Genomic DNA, 25,633 nt, shown 5'->3' on the forward strand with positions numbered 1-25,633 from the left:
AGGAACAGAGATTATGCTTGTTATGGCAGCGGAATGACTTCTGTAGCTGTGAAGTTGAAAGTGATTAACAGTGAAAATATGCAATTACACTGTTTCTATGTTAGTACATCTTTTATTCTCCTGATGCTGTCTCTATTGAAGTACTAGGATGTAGAGAACTATTCAGTTTTCATTTCTAGCAGGAAGTGTTTGACTTTATAACTTGAAATTTAAGATGGACTATATAAATAGATATTTGACAAACTCCAAATTATTTCTAAGTTTTGTCACTGAAAGGAGTGCACTCAAAATTTCTCTGGGCAAATGTGTATTTGGGTTACTTAATATTTTTGTCTAGGTACTGCAGTGGTACAATTTCACTGAATATTTCCATTTAATCTTTATGACCACACTTGTAATTTTGTAGTTGTTATGTATGTGTTTCATATTTTGTAATGGATTAGTTGAATAAATACATTTGATAGTAGCTGTCTCAACAAATTTTAGTCAGCCTTGATATTTTCATGCTAAAAGTGGCAGTTGACATAATGTTGAATTTTGTAGCTGTGAAGAAGAAAAACAAAATCAAGTAAGTTAAAATCCATTGTTCAATCTGCATCAGTAAAGATAGTTAATGGTTTGAATGGGTTCTCATTAAAGGATGCACAGCTTTACAGAACATTTCAAAATATTGCAACATAATATGGAATCTTTAGTTGTCCAGACCTAAGTAAGGTGAACTAAAATTAACTATCATATAATAATAATAATAATAATAAAAGTAGGTAGCAAACATAGGAAGAACGCTGAATATTTTTGAAAATTAAGTTCCTTTTATATAGTGATGCTACATATTTAAATATAATATAGTTCACCACCTCCATATTTTGGCTCCAAATAAGATGAAGACCAGACATAGAATAAAGATGCAAATTCTTTATTATTCATTTTCAGATCTGAAATAGATTCTGTTACACAGCAAGTTAACCAAGTTCAGCCAATACTTGATAGAACAAATATATTGATTGTCTTTAGTTTTCTGTGTTTTCTTTCTTGTTGCAGATTGGCGAGTTGGGGGGTTTGGGTTTGAGTTTTTGTTTCTTTGTGCGGGGGGGTGGTGGTTGATCTTTTTTTTAATCTCTTTTTTCTGTATTTCATGGCTCACTGGCAGAATACAACTGACATTTGTCTTCTCATACATATTTTGATGATAAAATGAATCTTTGAAACCAAAAATTCTCATAGGGTGATGGGAAATCATCTAGTGTAGAAAGTTAAAGAGAATATAACAGGACATTGAAATAATTCCTATGTTATGATTCAATCCTAAAAACTGTCGGTGGGCTGTTAGGGTCTTGATTTAATTCCCTGGTTAAAAATAATGTAACTAGCAAACTTCCAGTAAATTTGCTGGATCTTCAAACCACAGTTGTCTGGGTTCCACAGCATCTCCTTCTCTATCCACTTGTGTTTTATCTGACTTGAACAAATATTAGGATTGTTCTTATTTCTACAACTGCTTCTGCATTGGGACTGACTCAATGTTAATTCGTTAAAACTGCAAATATAGAGTGAAGAGAAGAACCGTCAGTTGCAAGAGCGGCTGGAACTAGCTGAGCAAAAACTACAGCAGACTCTCAGAAAAGCAGAAACACTACCAGAAGTAGAAGCAGAGTTGGCACAAAGAGTGGCTGCACTCTCAAAGGTAGGGCATTAAATCTACAGGGAGCTTGAATGTAATAAACTGTGCCAGGATCACAAGACACTGAAAGTGAATTAATTTTATAACTGACATGTTTGTTATGTTTACTTAATGTTGAGTAACAAACAAAATTGAAAGTGAATGGATCATTTAGTGATGTTCACTTTTCAAAACGAAATGATAATAAATGGAGAAATAATGACATTTCAGAGATTAAAACTTTTGTCACCTTTTGAGTTCTAATTGATAACTAATAACAAAGGGTGTTCCCAAGAATGTGGGATGTTCTACAGGACAGCTTGAGCTTGAGTATTGGTTTTTGCAGTGTCCTATCAACTGAAATTCAGCTGAACATAATCCCAAATTCAAGTGAGCATAATCCATGAGTACAGCAGCATTTTGTTTCTGGACTTCTTTGCAAGGGTTTCTGAGAAAAGGCCTCTTCCAAAAAAAAAAAAAGATTTTTGATGTAAAATGTCAGGAGGAAAATAATGTCAAGCAAATAAAAAGAAGGTGCTTCATAGCTTGTTGTTCTGAGCTTACAGAGTAAACCTGGCACAAGATGAAAACCAATATAGTAGGACAATTGGAACTGGGGTTGGCTGTGATTGAAAGCTATTGTTTTTTTTTCTTTTTGCACCATCCATTCCATAGCTTTAAGGGGTCCTTCCTGAACTTGCTGACCCAGATCTGATTGTATTTGCCTCTACAATTCTGTATAATGAGCCATGTAATGATGTCTTAGTTATACATGATTTGATATTGCAGAATTGTCATGGGAAATCTTAATTTCATAATGCATATCTGCTAGGAATATTGTTGAAATAAAGATGACGATGAATTGGCCTTTTTGCATTTCTCACAAGAAAGAATTTTTTTTATTTGATGTCATGGATTGTACTGCCACGAAATGAGATAATTCATCTCACTGTGTTCATTCAGGTCCTATACAAGGAAATCCAGCTAACCCTACTTCCTTGCCCTGTTCTTCAGCCCTGCAAATTCTTCCCATTCAGATTCAGATGTTACTGCATGTAGACAAAATTTTGGCCATGGCATATAGAATAGAAACCAGACCAAGTAAAACAAAGATCTGCAACTCATAACACATTACAAAATAAATTGTAAATTAAGCTTCAAGGATTTTGTTGTCTCTCATATATTATTATAGACATTAAGTTGAATTTATGTGTGTTTATGAGAAATGTAGATGAGAATCAACAGTTGTATCTCCAGAAAACGTTTCTTTAGTTTAAAGGTAGTGTAACTTGTTTTACTGTTCGTCTTAAACTGAACGCTCCTGTTAGTGGAGCCTCATTAATCCAGGGAAAATGAAGACTGTTCCATGAGGATGAGTAACTACTTTAGTTGCTAATTTGAGCAGACATAGGACACAAAGCTGGAGGATGGGCAGAATGTCCTCCTTATGTGGCCAGAATACAGTGAGAAAGTGCAGAAGATAAGAAGGTAAGAACTGGTCTCAGTTGTACCTTTTTATGAGATTTCAAATGATGACTGCTCTAAATTGAAGTGCTACATTTCCAGGCATTAGAGATAGTTGCTCAAAATGAGCAGGAACCTTCTCAATGGTTACTAGCAACCAAGAAGTCAGAAGACCAATTTTGCCAATTCCTAGGGTTAAATATTCCATGCAGTGTGTGATAGCTGTACCCATTTGCTGCTTGAAAGCACATAGATGAGGGAGTGTCAAACATCTGATAAGCATGATGGACAAAATGAGTAAGATTGACTTCTACATTGAAATCCAATCTTTTTGTGTACTTTTTAAGATTTGTATGTTTTGAGTATAGCAGTTAATTGAACTTTGGTTCTGAATTGATTCTGAATATAATTGATGTGATTGTTATTTTACTAAATTTCACAATATTTTTACGGTAATTGTCATGATGTATTAAGTCTTTAGTAAAGATAATTATTCCATTCCATAATATAAGCCAGTCTGTTAATGCTTATGCAGCATTTAGTCCGTGTACATAACTGTTGGTCCATATATACATGTCCTCTTTTATGAGCTTGTATCTGATATCCTATTTTGTACTTTTCTGGATAAACTAATCAGTATTTATCTTCGTCTCTTTGCCTTTTTAGTATGGTAGTCCTAACAACAGTAACCTTTCTTTCTACTGTTTCCTGTACCTGTCTGCCTTTCTTAGTCTGATCCTTCCTTTTCTTCTGAAGAGTCTACCCTCATGGAAGCTAAACTGACGGAACTGAGCTCCATGCTTAGGAAGGTAGATGATACAATGTTCCAGTCACTGTCTTGTGCTTGCTGCCTTCTGCAAACGTGGCAGTTGAAGCTTAGACCTTGTAATAAGCTTGCTGAACATTTAAAGCTTCAAAACTACGCACAGCAATTCAAAAAAAAAAAATCATCTATGTGCTTCTGTCATCTTTCCATACAATGCCATGGGCTTTTGAGAGACCACTGGCTGAAGCTTACTCTAAACTCGACCTATGCTTCTTGGAAAACTTTTAAAATTTCATAGAGATTTATTATTTCAAAGTACAAACCTGAGATATTTGACAATCGTATTTATTTATTTGTCAGGCGGAAGAAAGGCATGGAAACATTGAAGAAAGGTTACGGCAGTTGGAGGCACAGCTCGAAGAAAAGAATCAAGAATTGCAGCGAGTATGTTGATTGGGAGTTTCCATGTTCCCATTTATTGAATCTAAAATGATAAACCTGAAACTAAAAGTAGAATCTTATGCAACTTGTAACATTAGTGCATGGATTCTTTTGTAACTTTATAGACTTGCTCACAGTGTAAACTGTAAACTACTTTAATAAGGAAAAAATCCTAAATTTCCTTTTCAGTGTAGGATTAGTGTAAATGGGTGAATGGTTGCTGTATGGTATGCTGGCCATCAATCACCATGCTAGATGTCTTTTTGCATATGCAAAAATGGCAAATTCGTCTTAATCCATAACAGAAACATTGTCAGATGGGAGTTTGTTGTAATGGTTGTCCATGTCATTTTGAAGTGTTTATAATTCTACTGGCTCTGCTCCAAAAAATTCTCCAATTCTCCAGTCCTGACAAAGGGTCTCGGCCCGAAACGTCGATAGCGCTTCTCCTTATAGATGCTGTCTGGCCTGCTCTGTTCCACCAGCATTTTGTGTGTGTTGTTCTCCAATTTTGATATGAGTTGCATGCTTTTTTTTCTGATCTATGTTGCAATATGGGGATTAAAATTCCTAAATTTATTCTCTTTATCCCAGTGCTCTCCCTGGTTGCCACTGCCACCCCTTAAGCCTCAGATGCCAGTCACTAGAACAGTTAACAGGTCTCTTGTTTGTAGTAGACTGCCTTTGTTTGGATTCAACTTGGAGGCTGCAGGTTACCAAAAAACCTTGTTATCTGCTCAGTCTCAGAGTACTCGCATTACTCTGCTGTTCAATAAAAAAAAGTTGATTTCTTTTAAGCTGTTTGGATAACTAAGGAAAAAATGTAATGCATTTTTAATGGAATGCTGGGATTATCCCTTCTCACGTCCTACATTTGCCCAGTACAATTGTCAGGGTAGGATTTCTCACCATATCTCCCCATGCATTTATACTTCTAAGCTTTAGTATGATTTCATAAACAAATTCTAATCAAATTTAACAAGTTTCATCTTAAAAGTAACCAGTAAACTTTTGCATTGGATTGTAAACATTTTAGAAATAGAAAAATATTTGAAAATTAAAAGAAAATACAAATGCTGAAAACCAGAAATAAAAGCAGAGAGTGTTGTAAATACTCAACAGGTCAGACAGCATAGCCAAAAAAATCACTAGCTTTACACTATACTTGATTCTTTTCTGTGTGCCAGATTTCTATCTTGTGTTATGAAACTTCTGGTATGAGGTAAATATGAATGTGTTTAATGTGAGTGTAAAGTTCTTATTCACATTGGCAAATGCATGCTTTTGAAATTAACCATGCTTTTGTATTTAAAATTATCTTTTGTATTGTGTATATTGACCAACTGGCATTGATAAGTTTTCTCAATCTAGCTTTTAATCTACCCATTATTTATCTATAAGGCTCGTCAGAGAGAAAAGATGAACGAAGAACACAATAAGCGCTTATCAGACACTGTAGATAAGCTACTGTCAGAGTCCAATGAAAGACTTCAGCTGCATCTAAAGGAAAGGATGGCTGCATTAGAGGAAAAGGTAGTCCTTTTAAAAACAAAATATTAAATTATTAGATCCTTGCAGATGTTATTTACCTCAAACCTAGTTTATTTGGCAAGGTTTGGTGGGTTTTGTTTTACATACTATGTAACAGCATAATAAAAGGAATAGGGCATTTAACTCAAACCTTTTTTCATTCAATAACAATAAATTGTATCCTAGCCCCATGCACCTGCATTTTTCTCATATCCTTTGACAGAAATATGTTGACCAACATTTGTTCTCAGATTTAAAATTAATGATTAGCCTAGCATCAATTGTCACTGGCAAAAACCTCAAAACTAGAAACTGTTTATCTTCACTCCAGAGAAGCCAATTAATAATTGACAGATAATGCTTCATAGCCATACATACCCCAGCTCAATGGGAGGAATTTCTTCTCAATAAGTTCCCTTTAATTTTTAAACTTCAATCTTGTCTATTTTAACTGTGAGGAAATACAGCTGCTTATCTAGTCTTGCTTTGCAGTTTATCATTTGGAATCTTGATATCATTCTGGTACATTTCACTGCTTCAAAGCCCAGTTTAGCTTTCCTACGATTTGGCAGGGTTTCACCTCAGCAGTGAAGATGTATACATCATGATGCTTTTCATCAACTACAACTCGGCATTCAATACTGACATCCCCTCAGCTAATCAATAAGCTTCAAGACCATGGCCTCAATACAGTGGTGCTAGAAAGTTTGTGAACCCTTTTAAAATTTTCACTATTGCTGCATGACTTAAAATGTGATCAGATCTTCATGCAAGTCCCAAAACTAGATAAAAATAACCCAGTTAAATAAAAAACACAAATATACTTGTCCATTTATTTATTGAGAAAAATGATCCAATATTACATTTATTTGTCAGAAAAAGTATGTGCTGGTGTGACCCCTTTGTACAACAATAACTTTAACCCAGAGTTTCCAGTAACTGTTGATTGGTCCTGCACATCGTCTTGGAGGAATTTTAGACCATTCCTCCATAGAAAACAGTTTCAGTTCATCAATATTTCTGGGATTCCTTGTATAAACAGCTCTCTGCAGGTCATGCCACAGCGTCTCAATTGGGTTAAGATCTGGACTCGACTTGGCCATTTCAAAACATGAATTTTATTATTTTAAAACCGTTCTGTTATTGATTTACTCTTGTGTTTCAGATCATGGTCTTGTTGCATCATTCAACTTCTATTAAGCTTCAGATGGACCACTAGCCTGACATTCTCCTGCAAAATTGAAAGAATTTAAAATTAATTGTTCCCTCAGTGAATGCATGCTGTCCAGGTCCTGATGCAGCAAAGCAGCCCCAAACCATAATGCTTTTTACTACCATGCTTTTGCTGTTATCCTTAGGTTCTTTTTCACCTCCTTCAATATTGTGCTCTTGGTGTGATTTTTGCAGGATGCCCACTCCTAGGGAGAGTCGAAACAGTACGGAATTTCCTCCATTTGGAGACAATTTCTACTGTGGACTGATGAATACTCAGGTCTTTAGAAATGCTTTTGTAGCATTTTCCAGCTTCATGCACCTCTACAATTCTTCTTCTAAGGTCCTCTGAAAGTTGTTTTGATTGACCCATTCAGAATTTATTTATAACTTGCATCCATCCCGCAATGTGAGAAAGTAAAAATCACAGACTTACAAATTTATAAGCCCAATGGCTTGTAGAAAGAAGCTGTCCTATTGGACTGGGGTTTAATGCTACAGTACCGTTTGCCAAACGGGAGCTGCTGAAACAGTTTATGGTTGTGGAAATTGGTGTCCCCAATGATCTTCCAGGCCTTCTTTCTGCACCTGCTGTTGTAAATATCCTGCATGTGCTGAACTGTCTATACCATACTCTCAATGGTGCTCCTGTAGAAGGTCTTGAGGATTTGGGGGCTTATGCCAAATTTCTGAGATGGAAGGGACGCTGCTGTGCTTTTTTTTTTTGCCACACAGCCAGTGTGTACAGTCCAGGTGAGATCTTCGGTGATGTGTATACCGAGGAATTTGAAACTACTCACCTTAACTGCAGATCTATTGCTGTTGATGTTGTCTCCACTCCTCCTGTAATCCACAATCAGCTCTTGTCTTTTGGACATTGAGGAAAAGGTTGTTATCTTGGCACAACTGTGTCAGGGTGTCAACCTCTCCTCTGTAGGCTGTCTCTTTACTGCTAGAAATAAGACTGTTCAAAGTAGTATCATCTGCGAATTGATCAGCAGCCTTGAGTTGTGTATGGCAGTGCAGTCATGGGGGTAAACGGAGTAGAGGAGGGGACTCGGGACACAACCCTGGTGGCACCTGTGTTAAAGGTCAGAGGAGCATGGTGCACATAAAGAGATCTATCTTGAGAAGTGTAGACTTTGTCAGTAACCTGACTTTGTGTGTCATTTTTATAGAAAATTCAAAAATCGGAAGTGCAAAGGGACTTGGGAGTCCTCGTGCAGGATACCCTAAAGGTTAACCACCAGGTTGGATCGGCAGTAAGGAAAGCGAATGCTATGTTGGCATTCATTTCAAGAGGAATACTGTATAAGAGTAAGGAGGTGTTGATGAGGCTCTGTGGGGCACTGGTGAGACCTCATTTGGAATACTGTGTGCAGTTTTGGGCCCCCTATCTTAGAAGGGATGTACTGATATGGGAGAGAGTTCAGAGAAGATTTACAAGGATGATCCCTGGAATGCAGGGGCTAACATATGAGGAGCATTTGTCATCTCTTGGACTGTATTAGAGTATAGAAGAATGAGAGGAGATCTCAGAAACATTTCGAATGTTGAAAGGGTTGGACAGAGTAGATGTGGAAAGGCTGTTTCCCTTAGTGGGTGAGTCCAGGACAAGAGGCCACAGTCTAGAGGGTACCCATTTAAAACAGAGATGAAGAGAAATTTTGCTGGCAACACCACTGTTATTGGCTGAATCAAAGGTGTTGAATCAGCATATAGGAGGGAGATAAAAAATCTGGCTCAGTGGTGGCACAACAGCCTCTGAATGTCAGCAGGACCAAGGAGCTGATGATTCACTAGAGGTCTATGAACTAGCCTTCCTTGGATCAGAGGTAGAGAGTCAGCGACTTTAAATTCCTAGGTGTTATCATATCAGAGGATTTGTGCTGCGTCCAACGTGTAAATGGCATTACAAAGAAAGCTCAGCAGTTCCTCTATTTCTTTAAAAGTTTACATAGTCGTCATAACATCTAAAGCAATGACAACCTTCTATAGATGTATGATGGAGAGTGTATTGACTGGTTGCAAAACAGCCTGGTATAGAAACGTCAATGTCCTTGAACAGAAAATTCTATAAAAAATAGTGGATTTTGCCCAGTCCATCATAGCTAAAGCCATCCCCACTGTTGAGTACATCTACATGGAGTGCTGTTGCAGGAAAGGGCCCCCACCATCCAGGCCATGCCCTCTTCTCACTGATACAATCAGGAAGAAGGTACAGGAACCTCGGGACCCACACCACCAGGTTCATAGAACAGTTATTACCCTCAAACTTCAAAGTAAGTTTATTATCAAAGAACATGTGTTGCCATAAACAACCCTGGGATTCATTTTCTTCCTTGCATACAGAAGTCCAAAAAATCATAATCGAATCAGTGAAAGACTGTCAGCCCTGTTGGGTGCAGTGATGAAAGGGCAAAAAACAAAAAACTACAAATACAAAAGAAAATAAATAAGCAAGGAATATGAGATGAAGGGTCTTTGAAAATGGGTCCATAGGTTGTGGAAATAGTTCAGTGATGAGGCGAGTGAAGTTATCCCCTCTGGTTCAAGAGGCTGAAGGGATAAATTCACTCAACTCACTCGCTCCATCACTGAACATTCCCAGAGCCCATGGAATCACTTCAAGGGGTTTTCATCTCATATTCCTTGCTTATTCGTTTTTTATTATTTGTTGTTATTTGCACTTTTTGGTTGTTTCTCTGTCCTATTGGGTGCAGACTTTTATCGATGCTGTTGTGTTTCTTGGATTTGCAGTGAATTCCCGCAACAAAATGAATCTGAGGGTTGTATATGGTGTCTTACGTGGACTTGATAATTTACTTCAAAAACTCCAAGTGCATTTGTGCGGGGGCTTTGGATTATACTTTATTCTTTGCATTTGATGCATACTTTTTTTTAATGTATTCCATGCTTTTGCCATATAATTTAGATATTCATTGGACAACAAAAATAAATATAATAGCCCATCTTACTGTATTCAACAGCAATGCAATAAAGTCTGTTACTGGATCATGTTCCACTCTGGAACTTTTGATGTAGAAAGACACAAGCAATTTAGGGAATTAAATACTTAAGTCGATGCATAGAACTGAAAAATATCCCTGTTCTCCTCTTCACCCACCCCTGGGTGATATAGTCTATTCTTCAGTGAGAAATGTTAGTACTTAAATTCAAACTAATTAATACTAAGTATGTGGTGTAAATTATTATTCTGGAAAATGCTATTTCAGAATTCCCTTATTCGAGAGCTTGAAAATACCAAGCAACTGATTGAAGAAACACATCAAGAGAAGGTAATCCTTGCAGCCCTGATGTTTCTCATATATTCATTTGCATTTGATTCTATATGCTTAGAAAAGTAATTTAGCTGCACTGCTAATTGAAGTGCTTCAGTTGTTTTACTAACATTGTTCACTATTTTGTGTTACTAGAATCTTTCATCTTAAAACCTTTATACCAATAATTGAAAATCCAAAAACTGTAGATGCTGGAAATCTGAAGTAAAATGGAAAATGCTGAAAATACTCAGCGTTCAGGTTGCATCCATGGGATAGAGTTGTTTCTCTATCTCTGAAACTTTTTGTTGCTATCACTTCTGACCTTAAACTATCTGATCCTAAACAATTAGATACCTTGGCTTCATCTCAATGAATTCCAAGTTTAAGGTGACATTGAACACTATTTCCACCTCTTTAACCAGTGCCAATCTCTTCCCATCCCACTCCCCTGCCCAAAACCCTGGACTCTTTCACTTGTATAAAGTGCTCTTGATTCATCTGCACCTCTCCCTTGTTCTGTCTATGCATTGCTGACTATCTTGACATTTCTATTTCCATCTCATGCTCTAATCTACTCCATTTTGACAATGTGCTTTTGACCCCTGCTAAACATTCACAAGCTTGACTGTCCTGGCAGGCCAACTGTGTACTTGCCCCATTTAACTTACTGCTTTCTACTTTAATTCTATCCATTGTCCTCTGGTCTAGTCTCTTACCACTTACAGTATATCTGTAACACCTCTGCACAAACACCTTTTTGTCTGTTTCCAGTTCACTTGTCTTATGGTCTCAACAGGCACATCTCTACCATCAATGTGCAATTCCTTTATTCCTCTATCCCACATCTGAATAGTCTGAGTACCTTCTGTTTTTTCTTTAGTTCCCCTCATTCAACATATTCATTCATCATTCAGCTTGCTATCACATTGAACAACTTGTTTAACTCCTCACTTTCCTCGGATCAAAGGTGCCCAAGATGTGCTTGTATTTTTCTGGGATGTGTGGAACAGTATTTGTTTCAGTCTTGCCCTATCCCACTGCCTCAACACTTTTTCCAGTTGATAGAAATCTGCATTTGGTACTGCTTCCTGAACTCGGGCAGATTCCAGCAGTTTTATTACTTGACTGCCAATTTGTAATCTGCTCTCACCTCCACATGATCCATCTTTGATTCTTCCCTTCTCTCTGTCTATCTCAGGAGATAGGCTAACTACTAACGTCCTTCATACCATTACTTTGAACATGGGTTGTAATCATTTTGTGTGTGGCTAGTTTTTTAATTTGTAAAATTGCATTACAAGGTGGTTATTTCCAGAAAAATGTATTACCTGATTTCGTTTGTAAAATTTCTGCAAATGAGTTGAAGTATCCTTTGCTGCAATCTATTAAACCTAGACTGCAGGATAATTTGAGAGGCCTATTTAAATCATTTAACATAAATATAAAAGCTTGTATTTGAGATTTGTCAGTCGTTTTAATGTGTAGTCCTCTTTTATTAAGAATGCATTAAAACTAGTAAATTTTCACTTTCAATATTTGCACCATCTTATAATTTTTCATTGCAATATATTTAAATTTATTATTTTCAAGCTATTTAATATTTTGATTTGCAGAATCAATTGCTGGCTGAAATTGAAAACTCACGGGCTGAAAATGATCAATGGAGAGTAAAAGCAACTTCTTTTGCCGACCCTCTGCATCACAGGTATCAAACAGATATAACAATATTTCTGCCAACTTTGACAAAGTTGTTTGTGAATTTGCCACTTCTATAATTCCTATCTTAATTTTCTCATTTTTGTCTTGAACCCTATATATTAATTGAAGGTTATTCAATGACATCTAAGAATCGAAAATATGAATTAATTCTAATAGGTATTCCAAGAGATAGTTTTGTAATTGATGTAGCAACACAAAATGCTGGACTAACTCAGCAGGTCAGGCAGCTGTATGGATGGAAATGGACAGTCAACAATTCCACATTTTGGATCTAAAACCCTTCATTAGGGTTGCAGAGAAAGAGGAGAAATAGCCAATATAAAAAAGATGGGAGGGGAAAGGGATGGCGCAAGAGCAGGCAAGTGATTGCTAGGTCTAGGTGAAGGGATGGGGTGATTGGCTGGTGAGTAATTTATAGAACTGCGGTTCTGTTAGTATAATCTCTCAGATATTTTGTTTATGTACCTGTCCAAATGTCTTGTCAATGTTGTTATTATATCTGCTTCCAGCACATTCCAAGAACCTGCCTTTCTCTCTGCAAGACTCTGATTACCTGCTTTATCTGTACCTCTCACTTTTATACACTCCTGCAGCCTTCGATGCTCGAGAAACCAATCAAAGTTTTTCAATCCTCACCTTTTGGAAAATGCTATTTAATCCAGGCAACATCCTGGTTAAACTCCTTTGCACCCTCTCCAAATCTTCCATATCCTTCCTCTCTCTACGAGCTGCGATGAACTCCATAAACCCTTGGAAACTTAATTGACCTTTGCTGTTTTCAAATGCATAAAACTCAATCTCTTTTTCATTTGGTTGAGTATCCAAGATAAGAGATGAGTACCTCATCTCTTGAACCTTCGGCCTTTTGAGGAAAAGCTGACAATTCTGTGATTTATTTTACTGATTATGCAGATATTTAATGAGTAACTTCTGTGGAAGTGTACAGTTGCACTATAGTGTTGATGTAATTGAAGGCTGAAATCCAAATCCAGTTTGTTGTGCAAGTCTAAGCCTGTCACACTACAGAGGAGAGAGCCAGGAATGAATATGGACACTAACTCTAACATACTCTGTACAAGTTTGGCAGCAATGTCAAGATGTTTTGGTTTCCCACAGAAAATAAACCTGCAGCAAGCTTTGCTTCCCTCAGCAGATTTATTTCTAAGATCTATATACAATGTCCCAGTCTTCAAAGCTACAAATAGAGGCCTATTTGGAAAGCGGCCATGTCCTAATTTCTTAATTCCTGAAACAACAGCTTCTTTGCATTCCATGCACCTGATACGAGAGCTGAAATAATTTGTTCTAAGACTGATTTTTGAAATTGCTAAAATCAGGACTTCCATAAGACTCCCAGTGACCACACATTTTAGTTCCACATCCCATTCCCATTCTGATATGTCTATCCATGGCCTCCTCTATTGTCAAAATGAATCCAAACTCAGGTTGGAGGAACAACACCTTATATACCAGCTGGCTAGCCTCCAACCTGATGGCATGAACATTGACTTCTCTAACTTCCGTTAATGCCCCTCCTCCCCTTCTTACCCCATCCCTGACATATTTAGTTGTTTGCCTGTTCTCCATCTCCCTCTGGTGTTTCCCCCCCCCCCCCCCCCTTCTCCCGAGGCCTCCCGTCCCATGATCCTTTCCCTTCTCCAGCTCTGTATCACTTTCGCCAATCACCTTTCCAGCTCTTAGCTTCATCCCACCCCCTCCGGTCTTCTCCTATCATTTCGCATTTCCCCCTCCCCCCACTACTTTCAAATCTCTTACTATCTTTCCTTTCGGTTAGTCCTGACGAAGGGTCTCGGCCCGAAACGTCTACAGCGCTTCTCCCTATAGATGCTGCCTGGCCTGCTGTGTTCCACCAGCATTTTGTGTGTGTTGTTTGAACTTCCATAAGACTGATTATTTAGGGTGAAAGTGTGAAACTTATTTATTGTTATTTAGAAATACAGCACAGAACAGGCCCTTCTGGCCCAACAAGCTGCACCACCCAGCAACCCCACCCATTTAACCCTAGACTAATTGCAGGACAATTTACAATGACCAATTAACTGTTGTTGGATTGTGGGAGGAAATTGAAGTACCCAGAGGAAACCTGCACAGTCTCAGGGAGAATGTGCAAACTCTATATAGACGGTACCAGAATTTAACTCCAAATGTCCCTAACAGTAATAGCATTACGCTAACCACTGCGCTACTATGGTGTCTCATAATATTGGAAATAAAAGTAAGGGTAGGCCTGTGTTCCTTGGACAGTCTCTGCCATTCACTGTCATGGCCAATGTTCAACTTGGTACCACTCCCAAATTCTTTGTTCCATTTGTGTTTTTAAGAATGGAAGAAATGTCAGCTGCAATTGTTCTTGGTACACTAATTCATTTAGTTGCTCTTAAGTATGCAGAGCTATGTTGCAAGTTCTTTAATTGTTTATCCGAAGTAGTGTTTTTCCATTTAAAGTGTTTAATGTTGGGAGCTGCCAATGATCTTTTAGGTATTGCTGGAATCTTGTAATGAATTGTTATCAAAGAAATCTCTGTTCTTAACCTCCAGACATGTTAGTTCAATATAGGGTGCTATTCTCATTAGGAATGTAGGTTGACAGCACAACTTTGGCATTGTAGTTCTGTTTCTAATACGTGGGGCTGCATGCAGGCCACATCACTGAATTTACCCAAATGTTGATTTGTTTTGTTCCAGCAGGCCTCATTTAAGCAGCTCGGATTATAGGTATCCATTATCAACAGCATCAGAAGGAGACTCCCATCCAGACCCGTACAGCAGCACTTCAGTATTGCGTAGAACTCAGAAGGGTCGCTTGGCAGCTTTACGAGATGAGCCTTCAAAGGTAAAGTTTTTTTGGTAACATTCTTGTTTAGTATGTTTTTATGACAACTTTATACATAATATGATTAGAAGCAATTTCTCTGCTCTTGCATCTTTTGAGGATCTAGCATTTTAATTTGTACTCCAAGAATAGGACTCCATCTTTAACACTACCTGTCCATCAGAAACTAGATATTTTTCTTTAAAAAAACAAGTTGTTCTTTACTGCCTGAAGTTTCTTTGTAGAAGAATTTTGGATTTTTGTATTTGGACAAAACTTGCTTTTTGAGTTGAAACACAATTTTTTTTTTGCTTGCTGAGACTTCATCAAAATTCAGACTGCATTACTGAAGCTCTGTTTTATGGATGGGATCTCCAGATGTCTGGATATAGAATCTACCACTGTTTTGAAGCTTTGGCAGGTTTGGCCTGCATCTTGCCCAATATGCATCCTTCAAACAATATCATTCATTAAGGCTGTTAGTTTGTTAGAAACTGATTAACAACAAGAAGTTTTGGAATATCCTATGATCATAAGTCTGATTTTTCTCTTATTCTGAAATTATAAAAGTTACTGTCTATACTTAAAGAAAATACTGATTTGTTGCTGTCTAAGGCTGTCAAGTTACTTTTTGTAAAATAGTGGACGGACTATGGGAAGTCTTGTCTGGAAAGATGCCCTGGTCCTGGAAATATTTATTATATGAATTACTTTGGAGTTTAAGTTTATGTCGGAGATCAGCATCAACCAAGGCATTCTTATAAATGCCTAAAAGCCATAAGTTGCTGTGTTTTTCAGGTTTTTTCAGGATAAATGGAACACAGGACATAAAGCATTACAGCACAGTACAAGCCTGTGGCCCACAATGTTGTGTTAAGCTCTTAACCTACTCTAAGCAATCTAACCCTTCCCTCCTAAATAGCCTTCCTGGTTTTTTTTTTATCCTCCTCGTGCCTATAAAGATTTTCTTAAATGCCCCTCATGCATCTGTCTTCTCCTGAAGTTAGCACTAAACACAATCTGAGGATGTATGACTGAGTCTTTCAGATAGAATGATCTGCTCTCTGGATATAACTCTGTTGTGGGAGTCTCACTCCTACCCCTACCTCTGACCTCCACCTTTTCACTCCTTTCCCATTTCCCTCTTCCCCATTCCTTGTTTAGTTCAGCTAATGAAGTGTACCCAATCTTTCGCTGTCTGCACTGTCTCTGAATGCCTTGGGTGCTTGACATTGTATGTTACAGTTATTAGAATATTAAATAGAAGCTCAATTTATTTGTGTATTCCGGAATTAGTGCATGCACTTCGGATCCCTTGGTTCCAATAAATCTTTGTTCATAATGGGTGAGATTGTTTTCCAGCTATGGTGGCACTGCTTGCTTGAAAACCTGTCTAATGTCATCTAATGTGAAAGGCCTAAGACTGGTGATTAATTGCTCTGCTAACTCTTTGTTTGTGGATTGTTTCGAATGATTGGCATCAGCAAGTTATGTGCCTTCGTACCTGGTGTACTGTTTTCTGCTCCTATCCTTCATTTACATATTCATTCCCTTTAATTGCTTTGTTTCTTTCATGATGTATTTTAATCAGGGAATATTCAACTCCCTTTGCAGTATAATCTCAAATGTTTCACTGAAGCATAACTTTTGTCTACTATTACTTGTGATCTATTGATGATGCATTACTATTATTTTCTTTCCCTGCTGCATTTCTGATGGATTTTTCTGCAGAATGTAAGTTTGTTTCACACGCTGAAGCGCAGTTTTCGATCCTGAATTGTATTCATTACTTACTAATTACTTGTCAAGTAATGATTGAAGTTTTTTTTTAATCTAAATGAATAGCTTGCTTTGGGCATTTCAATTCATTATCATGGTACATGCAGGCACCTGTCCAAAGAAAGGTAAATGTAACCTTTCCATAAGTGTAGCCTATAATGAGCCACACTAGAATCCATTGTGACCCGTGCTTCTGCAGGGAACCTTCACCCTATGACCTTCAACAATTTGTGTGCACTACACTGTGAAAGCTGGAAACACCCATGTCCTAAAACTCCAGTTCCAGATCATGCTGATTGAGGGACTGGATGCACTTTGTATCTTGCCCCCTTGGCTTGATGCCAACAAAAGGTAGCATTAAGCAATGTCCCATTCATTTGAATGGTGTCTTTATCCTTCATTACAAAGATAAGCTCAAGTCCTGGCAAAGGGTCTCTGCCCAAAACATCAACTGTACTTCCTATAGATGCTGCCTGGCCTGCTGCATTCCACCAGCATTTTGTGTATGTTGCTTGAATTTCCAGCATATGCAGATTTCCTTGTGTAAGCTGAAGTTATTTATTTATTTATTTTTCTTTATTTTTTTACTTAGACTAAAACAGATTGAATTTTAAATATTTTAAGGATTTTAATTTTCCCTTTAAACTATTATTAAATAGTTCTAGATATCAGATTAGTGCTGGAGCCAGCTGCAAGGAATTGTGTATGCTTAGCACTATCGGACGCAAGGCACTAAATGCAATTTCCGTCAATCGCCAGTTAGCAGCAATTTCACACATTTAAATCTAATGTAAGGTTTGTATTTTCATTTCCAAGTAGAATATAGAACATTGTTGTAGATAAATCAGGTATCACATGAGTATTGATAACAAAGTAAAACTTGTGAATTGATATTTCAAATAGAGATGCAAAATTCAATATTTTGTGAAGATTGACCAGTAGTTTGTTGGTTTACAATTGATCACGTGGATCTTTTTTGTTAACCTTTTTCCCAATAATTTGATTTTTTTTGGACAGAATGTTGTATATAATGAATATTCTTTTTGCCAAAGTGTATTGAAACATGGGTACGATTAGAAAATTACAGAATGAGTGATTGCATTTTTTATTTGTTGAGCAGGGATGTTCAAGGTTATGACACCAAGAAAACAAGAATTGATAATAAGTTTGTAGAATTGGTAATAAGCTTTTTAACAAAAGGTCTTCAACTGAAAAATTATTTTCCTTCCCACAGATGTGGCCTGACATGACTACTTACACCATTTTCTTTTTATATTTCCAATTTTTTTAAAAACTTGGATGAAATTGATGTCTGGATTGAATTTGTGGAAGGACGCTCATGGGATTGATGTCCCTTTCCTGCCACTCTACCTTTGTTTCATATATGATATTTTGGTATCCTTTTTTTTACTGAGTAACATGTACTGTACTTTTATGAACAGGTCCAGACCCTGAATGAACAAGAATGGGAGCGGGCACAACAAGCCAGTGTCTTGGCAAATGTGGCCCAGGCTTTTGAGAGTGATGCTGAAGTGTCAGATGCGGAAGATGATAGAGAGACAATTTTCAGCTCTGTTGATTTACTCTCACCCAGTGGTCAGGCTGATGCCCAGACTTTGGCTATGATGCTTCAAGAACAGTTGGATGCCATCAATAATGAAATAAGGTTTGTCTTTTAATAATGTACTTAACATTTCAGAATAATAGGCATAAAGGAAAAAGTAAAATAACTTATCGACGATGAAATCAGTACAGTTACAGAAATAACAATTTTTCCTGTATGGCCTGGTATAGAAACACCACAAACAGAAAAGTCTATAACAAGTAGTGAATACAGCCAGAGGGTATAACTTTACTCCGCTTCACTCACCCTAGCACTGAACTGATTTCACAACCTATTGGCTCACTTTCAAGGACTCTACAACTCATGTTCTTGATATTTATTGCATATTTATTTATTTGTTGCATTTGCATGGTTTGTTGAATTTTGCACATTGGTTGTCCGTCTTTGTGGTGTACAGTTTTTCATTGATTGTATTTCTATTATGTTAGTATTTACTGTGAATGCTTGCAAGAAAATGAATCTCAGGATAGTATACGGTGACATTTATGTACTTGGGTATTGAATTTTACTTTGAACCTTTGGACGTTTGAAATAATTTTGGCTGAGAAGAATATGATGTAAAATCAGCAAAGGAAGGCTCATCCCAATCCTAACCTGGGCCCCACCCCTTCCCCAAGCTGTAGTGGCACTGTTAAACAGAAATGGTGAGAATGTATAAATGATGCGAGTAAATAGACTGAGATGACCAGGCTGAACAAGTGACTGAATATTTGCCTAATATTCTGATTCAGATTAAAATCTCAGTGAAATCATGCATCAGAGATTTTACTTGAAGGATCCACATGGAGCTGCACTACTTGAATTCAACTTGTTTGCATTTCTTATTTAATATGATTTTAAAGAAGGGAGTGAAAAAGTGATCCAGCATCCAAGTTAATTGTTTTTCAGGCTCATCCAAGAAGAAAAAGAGTCCACACAACAGAGGGCAGAAGAAATTGAAAGCCGAGTGGGTAGTGGTAGCCTTGATGGTCTGAATCTTTGCCGATACAGAGGAGGCACACTCCCTGCCTCATTCACTGGCTCATCACTTGCTAGTTCTTCACCACCCGGCAGTGGGCACTCCACACCAAGACGAACCCCTAGGAGTGCCGCTCATGACCTTGATAGGCTCGGTGTCATGACACTGGTAAGTTTTAGTCTTTGGCAATATCTTTTAGTTCTTGGTGCAGCACATAGTAATATTTGTATTTGCCATGTGCAGTTACCTAATTTGTTGTTGGTGATTAACATGTTACATTAGCTCCATTTTCCCCATTCTTTGGGTTCTGAGCATCACTGACAAAGCCAGCACTTATTAATTAGCCATCCTTTATTGCCTCAGAGAAGGTAGTGTGGGTTACCTCCTGAGGTCTGCAGAAAGTGATGAGCTGAGTCCAGTTGAGTCCATCAGAGACAAAGTCCTCTCCACCACTGAGTCACAAGAAAGCAGCATTTATCATCAATGAACCCCACCATCTAGTCCATGCTTTCTTGCTGCTGCCATCAAGGAGGGTCTACACCACCAAGTTCAGAAACTGTTATTATCCTTCAGCCATCAGCACCTGAACTGGTGTGGATAACTTCATTTGCCTCACATCAACTGATGGACTCACTTTCAAGGACTCTACAATTCATCTTCTCGGCCGTATTTATTTATTTATTTAATTTGCCCATTGGTTGTATGTCAATCTTTGTGTAATCTTTCATTGATTCTATTGTATTTCTTTGTTCTACTGTGAATGCCTACAAGAATATGAATCTCAAGGTAGTATATGGTGACATGCAAGTAATTTGATAATAAATTTATTTTGGACCTTTGAACTTCAAAACACTGTGGTTCTTGTGAAAGTACTCCTTCAATGCAGTAAGGTCTGGAGCTCTAGGATTTGTATTCTGTGATGATGAAGAGCCAGCAAAATACTTCCAAATCAGGATGGCATGCTGACCTTGTCCTCCTAGGAGGTAGAGGCTGTGGATTTGAGAGGTTCTTTTGGCTTTGACTCAAAGTTAAATTTATCAAAATACGTTAATCTTGCCATATACTACGTTGGGATTCATTTTATTGCAGGCATATGCAGGGAGATCAAGAAATACAATAGAATATATGAACAAATATATTTAATGAGACAAAGACTGACAGCCAATGTACAAAAGACAAACTGCAAATAAAGGTATTATTGAAAACAGTTGGGAAGACTGGATAAGTAGGGAACTAAAAATATTTTTAAAAGCACATAGTGCCTAAATTATTGAATTTAAATCACAGGGCTCGATCATTGTTTTCAGAAATGCAGGTTCATAAAGTGTTGAAGTAACTGTGGAGTTTAAAAGCAAGGTATTGGATTGAAATAAACTAATTTCAGGGGTGGTAACTATGAATCTGCTAAATTGTTGAGAAAATTTAATTTGGGGGAAAGAAATCTAATCTTATTCTCAATGCTTAAGAATTTATAGGTAACTCCAATGTAGATTATTTTCCATTGTGAATAGAAAATTAGTGAAAATAAACATATTTAATAAATTCCATAAACAAGATTATAAGCAATTTTCCAGATTTATGGTTGCAGACAAGTTGAGAATGTGTTAGGAAACTGTATAATTATGTTAATAGTTATGTAACTGGGACTGGGGTACTTATTAATTTTAGTGTAATAAATTCAGTCAATATTTGCTTATTTTAAAATGTTGAACATTTCCATGTTTGCTCTGTCTTAAGGAAAGCATTCCTAAAAAAACTCAAGTAAAAAGCTCGCTGATATATTTTAAATACAGCATATTTACTTTTTCTATGGTGTTTAATGGTAATTGGCAACAGATGTTAATGCAATAATATTTTAGTACTTAAAAGCTTTGTAGAAGCTTCCAGTAATTTAAAATGAAATATAGGTCATGAGCATGTAGTATAACATTTTCCAACCCATTTGAATTGGGAGTGGAATTCCTGTGTTAGTGCATTTACCTCAACTTCCCCAAGATTTAATCTTAGAAAGCAGTGCTGTACATGTAAGGAAATTTGTGAAAGTGACAATAGTGTTTAACATCAAACATCGTGTATCCTGTCTCTTTAAACCAACAACTTATGGCTCCAGTTAAACCAGTTAATTTGTTCATGTTGAATATAAACATTATTCTTCTGCTGCAGAGACTAAATGTTAAGAGATTCCTGTAATGAGTGCCACACCCAACAGCAAAAATCCATTTTTGCTGATGTCGCATTGCACATTCCTCTTGGGGACATTTTTATTACAAAGGAATAATTATATATTTGATTCACATAAATTTTTTTGGTCATTCTGGTTCTGTCAATTATAATTGTTTTCACGCGGTGAATATTGGATTTAGGATTGAATAGGGTAGGTCAAAATTAAAAAGAATTATGTAGATCTTTGCCAGTGTAAGGAATTAAAAATGCCTTGCTGAAAGTGTTTTTTGGCCTATGTTGTATGTTTGATTTCACACAGCACACTTGCACTTGTTTTTCTTTTAACATTTACTTTGGGTGAAATTTGAGTCTTGGGTCTCATGATTCAAAAATTGTACTGAGACAAAGTTACCACATGAGCTGCCTTGGTAATGCTGCTTAATAACTATATGCTGTCTTCAATTTCAAGTGATCCTGGCTATTTTGAGGTGCCAGGATAAAATATTTGTTAACCCATGTATTTTAGTGCAAATTGCACATCTGACTTTTGGTGAAATATGATTTATTTTTGTTTTGAGCAGTGCTATTGTGTTTTACCTTTTCTTCATTCCTTCCTCTCCTCCATGGCAATTTTTCAGTCACACTCCCAACATTCTTTCCTAACCCATTGCCCTGTTTCAAACACATGTGATTCTACAAATCATGTTGCTCTAATAGCACAAGCATTATAAATTGGTGCTGAGATTTGTAAACACAGAAGGATTATTTTAGTTCATTCTGTTGACGAGTGTTCTTGATTGACATTATATGTTAGACTGCAAATTTAACGTTACTTAGAATCAGACTTTGTATCTCCACAAAAATCTGCAGCTGCTCAAAATGTGAAACTAATAACATTAGAGATGCCGAAACCAATTAACGTTTGAGATTGATGACTTTTTCCAGCAGAAATTTAATGAATAAGATCATAGAATCAATAAAATTCACATTGTCAAAGAGAACCTTCCATGTTTTTGTTACACAAGATTCTCCAGATGTTGGAGAACTTGAGCAATACACCCAAACTGCTGGTCAGGCAGCACCTATGGAGAGGAATAAACTGGCCAAGACCCTTCATTAGGACATTTTTTGTTGTTCTGATGAAAAGTCATGGACCTAAAACAAGAATTCTTTTGCTCTTTCCATAGGTGCTGCCTGACTTCCTGAGTACCTTCAGACTTTGTATTTCTGCATATTTGCCTTAAAATCGACACATTATTTGGTTATATTTAAGAAAATGTCCCTTTATAGAAGTTGGAGGACTGTGTACATCTCTAATATAGTAATCAACAACGGCAGCAGCACTGTATTAACTCTTCACTTAATCAAGTGAACAATTAATGGCTCACCGTGGAAGCTCCAGGCCTGACTGATTATTAATCCATTTTTATTGCCAAAAAATCATTTGTCCATTTATTAAGATGTTACTAATTAAGCCAGCTAATGTATATTAATTGAGAATGTAAAATAAGAAATTTATCTCTTTGTTTTTGGGAAACTTTGATTTTCATTTATTGAAACAAGACTGAGTGGTCACTAGAAACTCATTAAAATGACATGACTCAGAAACTGTACAATAGCTGTTCTTAATTTTGATAAATATTTGCTTATTTCCAAGCATTCAAAAGACATTTTTCACATTTGACTGACAAATCTTAAGTTTGAAATTAATAAAATTCACATTGTTCAATTAGTCTTCCTAGCTCTTGTTTTTGTTGTGTGCGATTTCTAATGCAATCAGATCTTGTCTAATCTTTTAAATCATTTTGTTATCCTAAATGACTTTCTCTTTTCCTTGCACGTCTGTCAGCCTAGCGATTTAAGGAAGCATCGTAGGAAGGTAATTGTATGAAATTGAACTTTGATTACCTGGCAACAGATTGTTGATCAGACACATTTATAATTGCATCTCAATCAGTGCAACAGGAGTATCTTTCTCATGTGGCTTCTTTTTCCCCTCATTAAGCAGTTTTGAAAGGGTTTTGATAGGATTCATTTTACTTTCGTCCTCTATTTCTTGTCCTAGCTCTGAATACTTGTGTAAGCATTGTTCAGGTAAAGGAGTGAATGTTTTGTAAAGGCAAATCAAACTATTATTACAATTTTGCTATTCTTAAAGAGTAACACTTTGACAGAAAATGGTAAAACGCTGCGGCTCCTTCATTCACAAAAATCTTAAATTAAACGTGAGTGATGGGCTTGTCTGGAGGTATTTTGGCAAACTGGATCCAAAATTGGCATGGTAGCAGAAAGAGGTAGTGGTGCATATATACTTAGATGAAAATAATACAGTAAGTGGTCTGATCAGGATTTGTAGGTGACATGAAAATTTCTGGAGTCCTTAATAGTTTTGAAGTTTATCTAAGGCAGGGGTTCCCAACGTCCCCTGCCATTAACCAAGGAGTAAGTGAACCCCAGGTTGAAAACACCGATCTAAGGGCACAAAGGCATAAGTCAACTGGAAAATTGAGTCATGGCAAATGAAATTTATTCAAGACGAGTGTGACATAATGAACTTGGAGAAGTCAGATATTTAGAGGAGGCGAGGACTTTAGGAACATTAATTTTCAGAGATATCATGGGGTTCTATGACAGTTCTATGAAAATGGAAACACAGTAGATAGAACAATTGCAAACGAGAAAATTTGCAGATGCTGGAAATCCAAACAACACAAAAAATGCTGGAGGAACTCAGCAGGCCAGGCAGTATCTATGGAAAAGAGTATAGTCGATGTTTCAGACTGAGACCCTTCATCAGGACTAGAGGGAGAAATGAAAAGTCAAAGTAAGAAGATTGGAGGAGAGGGAGGAAGAAATTCAAGGTGGGAGGTGATAGGTGAAACTGGGAGAGGGGGATGGGTAAAGTAAAGAGGTGGGGAATCAATTGGTGAAGGAGATAAAGGGCTGGAAAAGGGAGAATCTGATAGAGGACAGGGGCCATGGGAGAAAGAGAAGAGGGAGGAGCATGATATGGAGGTGATGGGCAGGTAAGGAGATGAGGTGAGAGGGGGGAATGGGGAATGTTGAAGGGGAGTTCAAGAAATCAACGTTCATGCCATCGGGTTGGAGGCTACCCAGATGGAATGTAAGGTGCACCTCCTAACTGAGTGTGCCCTCATTGCAGCAGTAGAGGAGGCCATGGACTAACATGCTGGAATGGGAAGTAGAATTAAAATGGATGGTCACAAGTAGCTCCAGGTTTTTTTTCTGGTTGAAGGAGCTTAGGTGCTCGACAAAGTGGTCTCTACCTACTTCGGATCTCACCTTTCAAAATCATTTACTACGTCACAATAGATTTGAGATGTGAGCTGTTGCATTGTCTTGTCTTTTCTAAATGTTTATCTTTACAAATCTTTTCTGTGCCATGGTAATCCCTGCTTGCTGCATTGCGCTTGTGGTTTCATTGTGATGCTTATTTTAGTTGATGTGATGGCATCAACATTTTTTATATAATTGGTGGTACTTTTAAAGCTGTTACCCTTTTTTATTTTAATCATTTACTCATTTAAAATAACTTTAATCTCAGATGGCAAAAGAGGACGGTCGAGATGATAAAACAACGATAAGGTGTGAAACATCACCACCTTCTACTCCAAGGTCCATCAGATTAGATCGGATTAGCCAAGGTGCCACTGCCAGCCAGGAGGATATACGGGATATAAGAAGGTAATTCTTAACATGTAATGATGTCTAGAAATAGATGCACTTTCAGAATTATATCACATATTTTCTTACCCCCTTCTCTATACTATGCGAGGACGCAATCTTGTGTGCAGTGCTCCTGAAAGTTCAATTAACTCAGAAATAATGACTGTCAACATCAGCTAGTATTATTGTTCCCAAGGGAAACTTCATTTTTGTAACTTATGGACCCAGTTCTTTCACTACCTGTTAGGCTTATTTCCTGTAGTGTGTAATGGGCCATGTCATTTTTTGAATAGAGTAGCAATACTTGTTTGAGATGCACCATCAAAGTATTCTTAGCCTATATCAGTGCCTCTTTAAACAGCGTAACTTGTGCAACAGTGATGTATTCTGGAAATTGCAGCCGAGGGGTATAGACAATACTTGTGGGTTTATGGACTTCATAAAATCTCTCAAGAAATTCCATGTCAGCCTGGTTAATGAGGGCAGGTCTTGTGGGAGTCAACTTGGATAATG

General features: G+C 37.2%; 1 protein-coding gene across 10 annotated transcripts in view; it reads left to right on the forward strand.

Annotated features, from left to right (window-relative positions):
• LOC140729704 (liprin-alpha-1-like) overlaps nt 1-25,633 on the forward strand; it is a 150,875-nt gene that overhangs the window by 77,600 nt on the left and 47,642 nt on the right. For 4 of the 10 annotated variants that reach the window (XM_073049793.1, XM_073049789.1, XM_073049791.1 and 1 more), the window contains exons 8-18: nt 1,550-1,684; nt 3,856-3,933; nt 4,251-4,334; nt 5,733-5,864; nt 10,310-10,372; nt 11,971-12,062; nt 14,783-14,930; nt 18,131-18,354; nt 19,201-19,438; nt 23,283-23,312; nt 24,999-25,138. In XM_073049793.1, the coding sequence (XP_072905894.1) occupies nt 1,550-1,684; nt 3,856-3,933; nt 4,251-4,334; nt 5,733-5,864; nt 10,310-10,372; nt 11,971-12,062; nt 14,783-14,930; nt 18,131-18,354; nt 19,201-19,438; nt 23,283-23,312; nt 24,999-25,138 (1,364 nt within the window). The remainder of the gene's footprint in view (nt 1-1,549; nt 1,685-3,855; nt 3,934-4,250; nt 4,335-5,732; nt 5,865-10,309; nt 10,373-11,970; nt 12,063-14,782; nt 14,931-18,130; nt 18,355-19,200; nt 19,439-23,282; nt 23,313-24,998; nt 25,139-25,633) is intronic. The other 6 variants (XM_073049794.1, XM_073049798.1, XM_073049797.1 and 3 more) reach the window with 4 other exon arrangements.

Source organism: Hemitrygon akajei, chromosome 6, assembly GCF_048418815.1.
Source record: "Hemitrygon akajei chromosome 6, sHemAka1.3, whole genome shotgun sequence".
NCBI lineage: Eukaryota > Metazoa > Chordata > Chondrichthyes > Myliobatiformes > Dasyatidae > Hemitrygon > Hemitrygon akajei.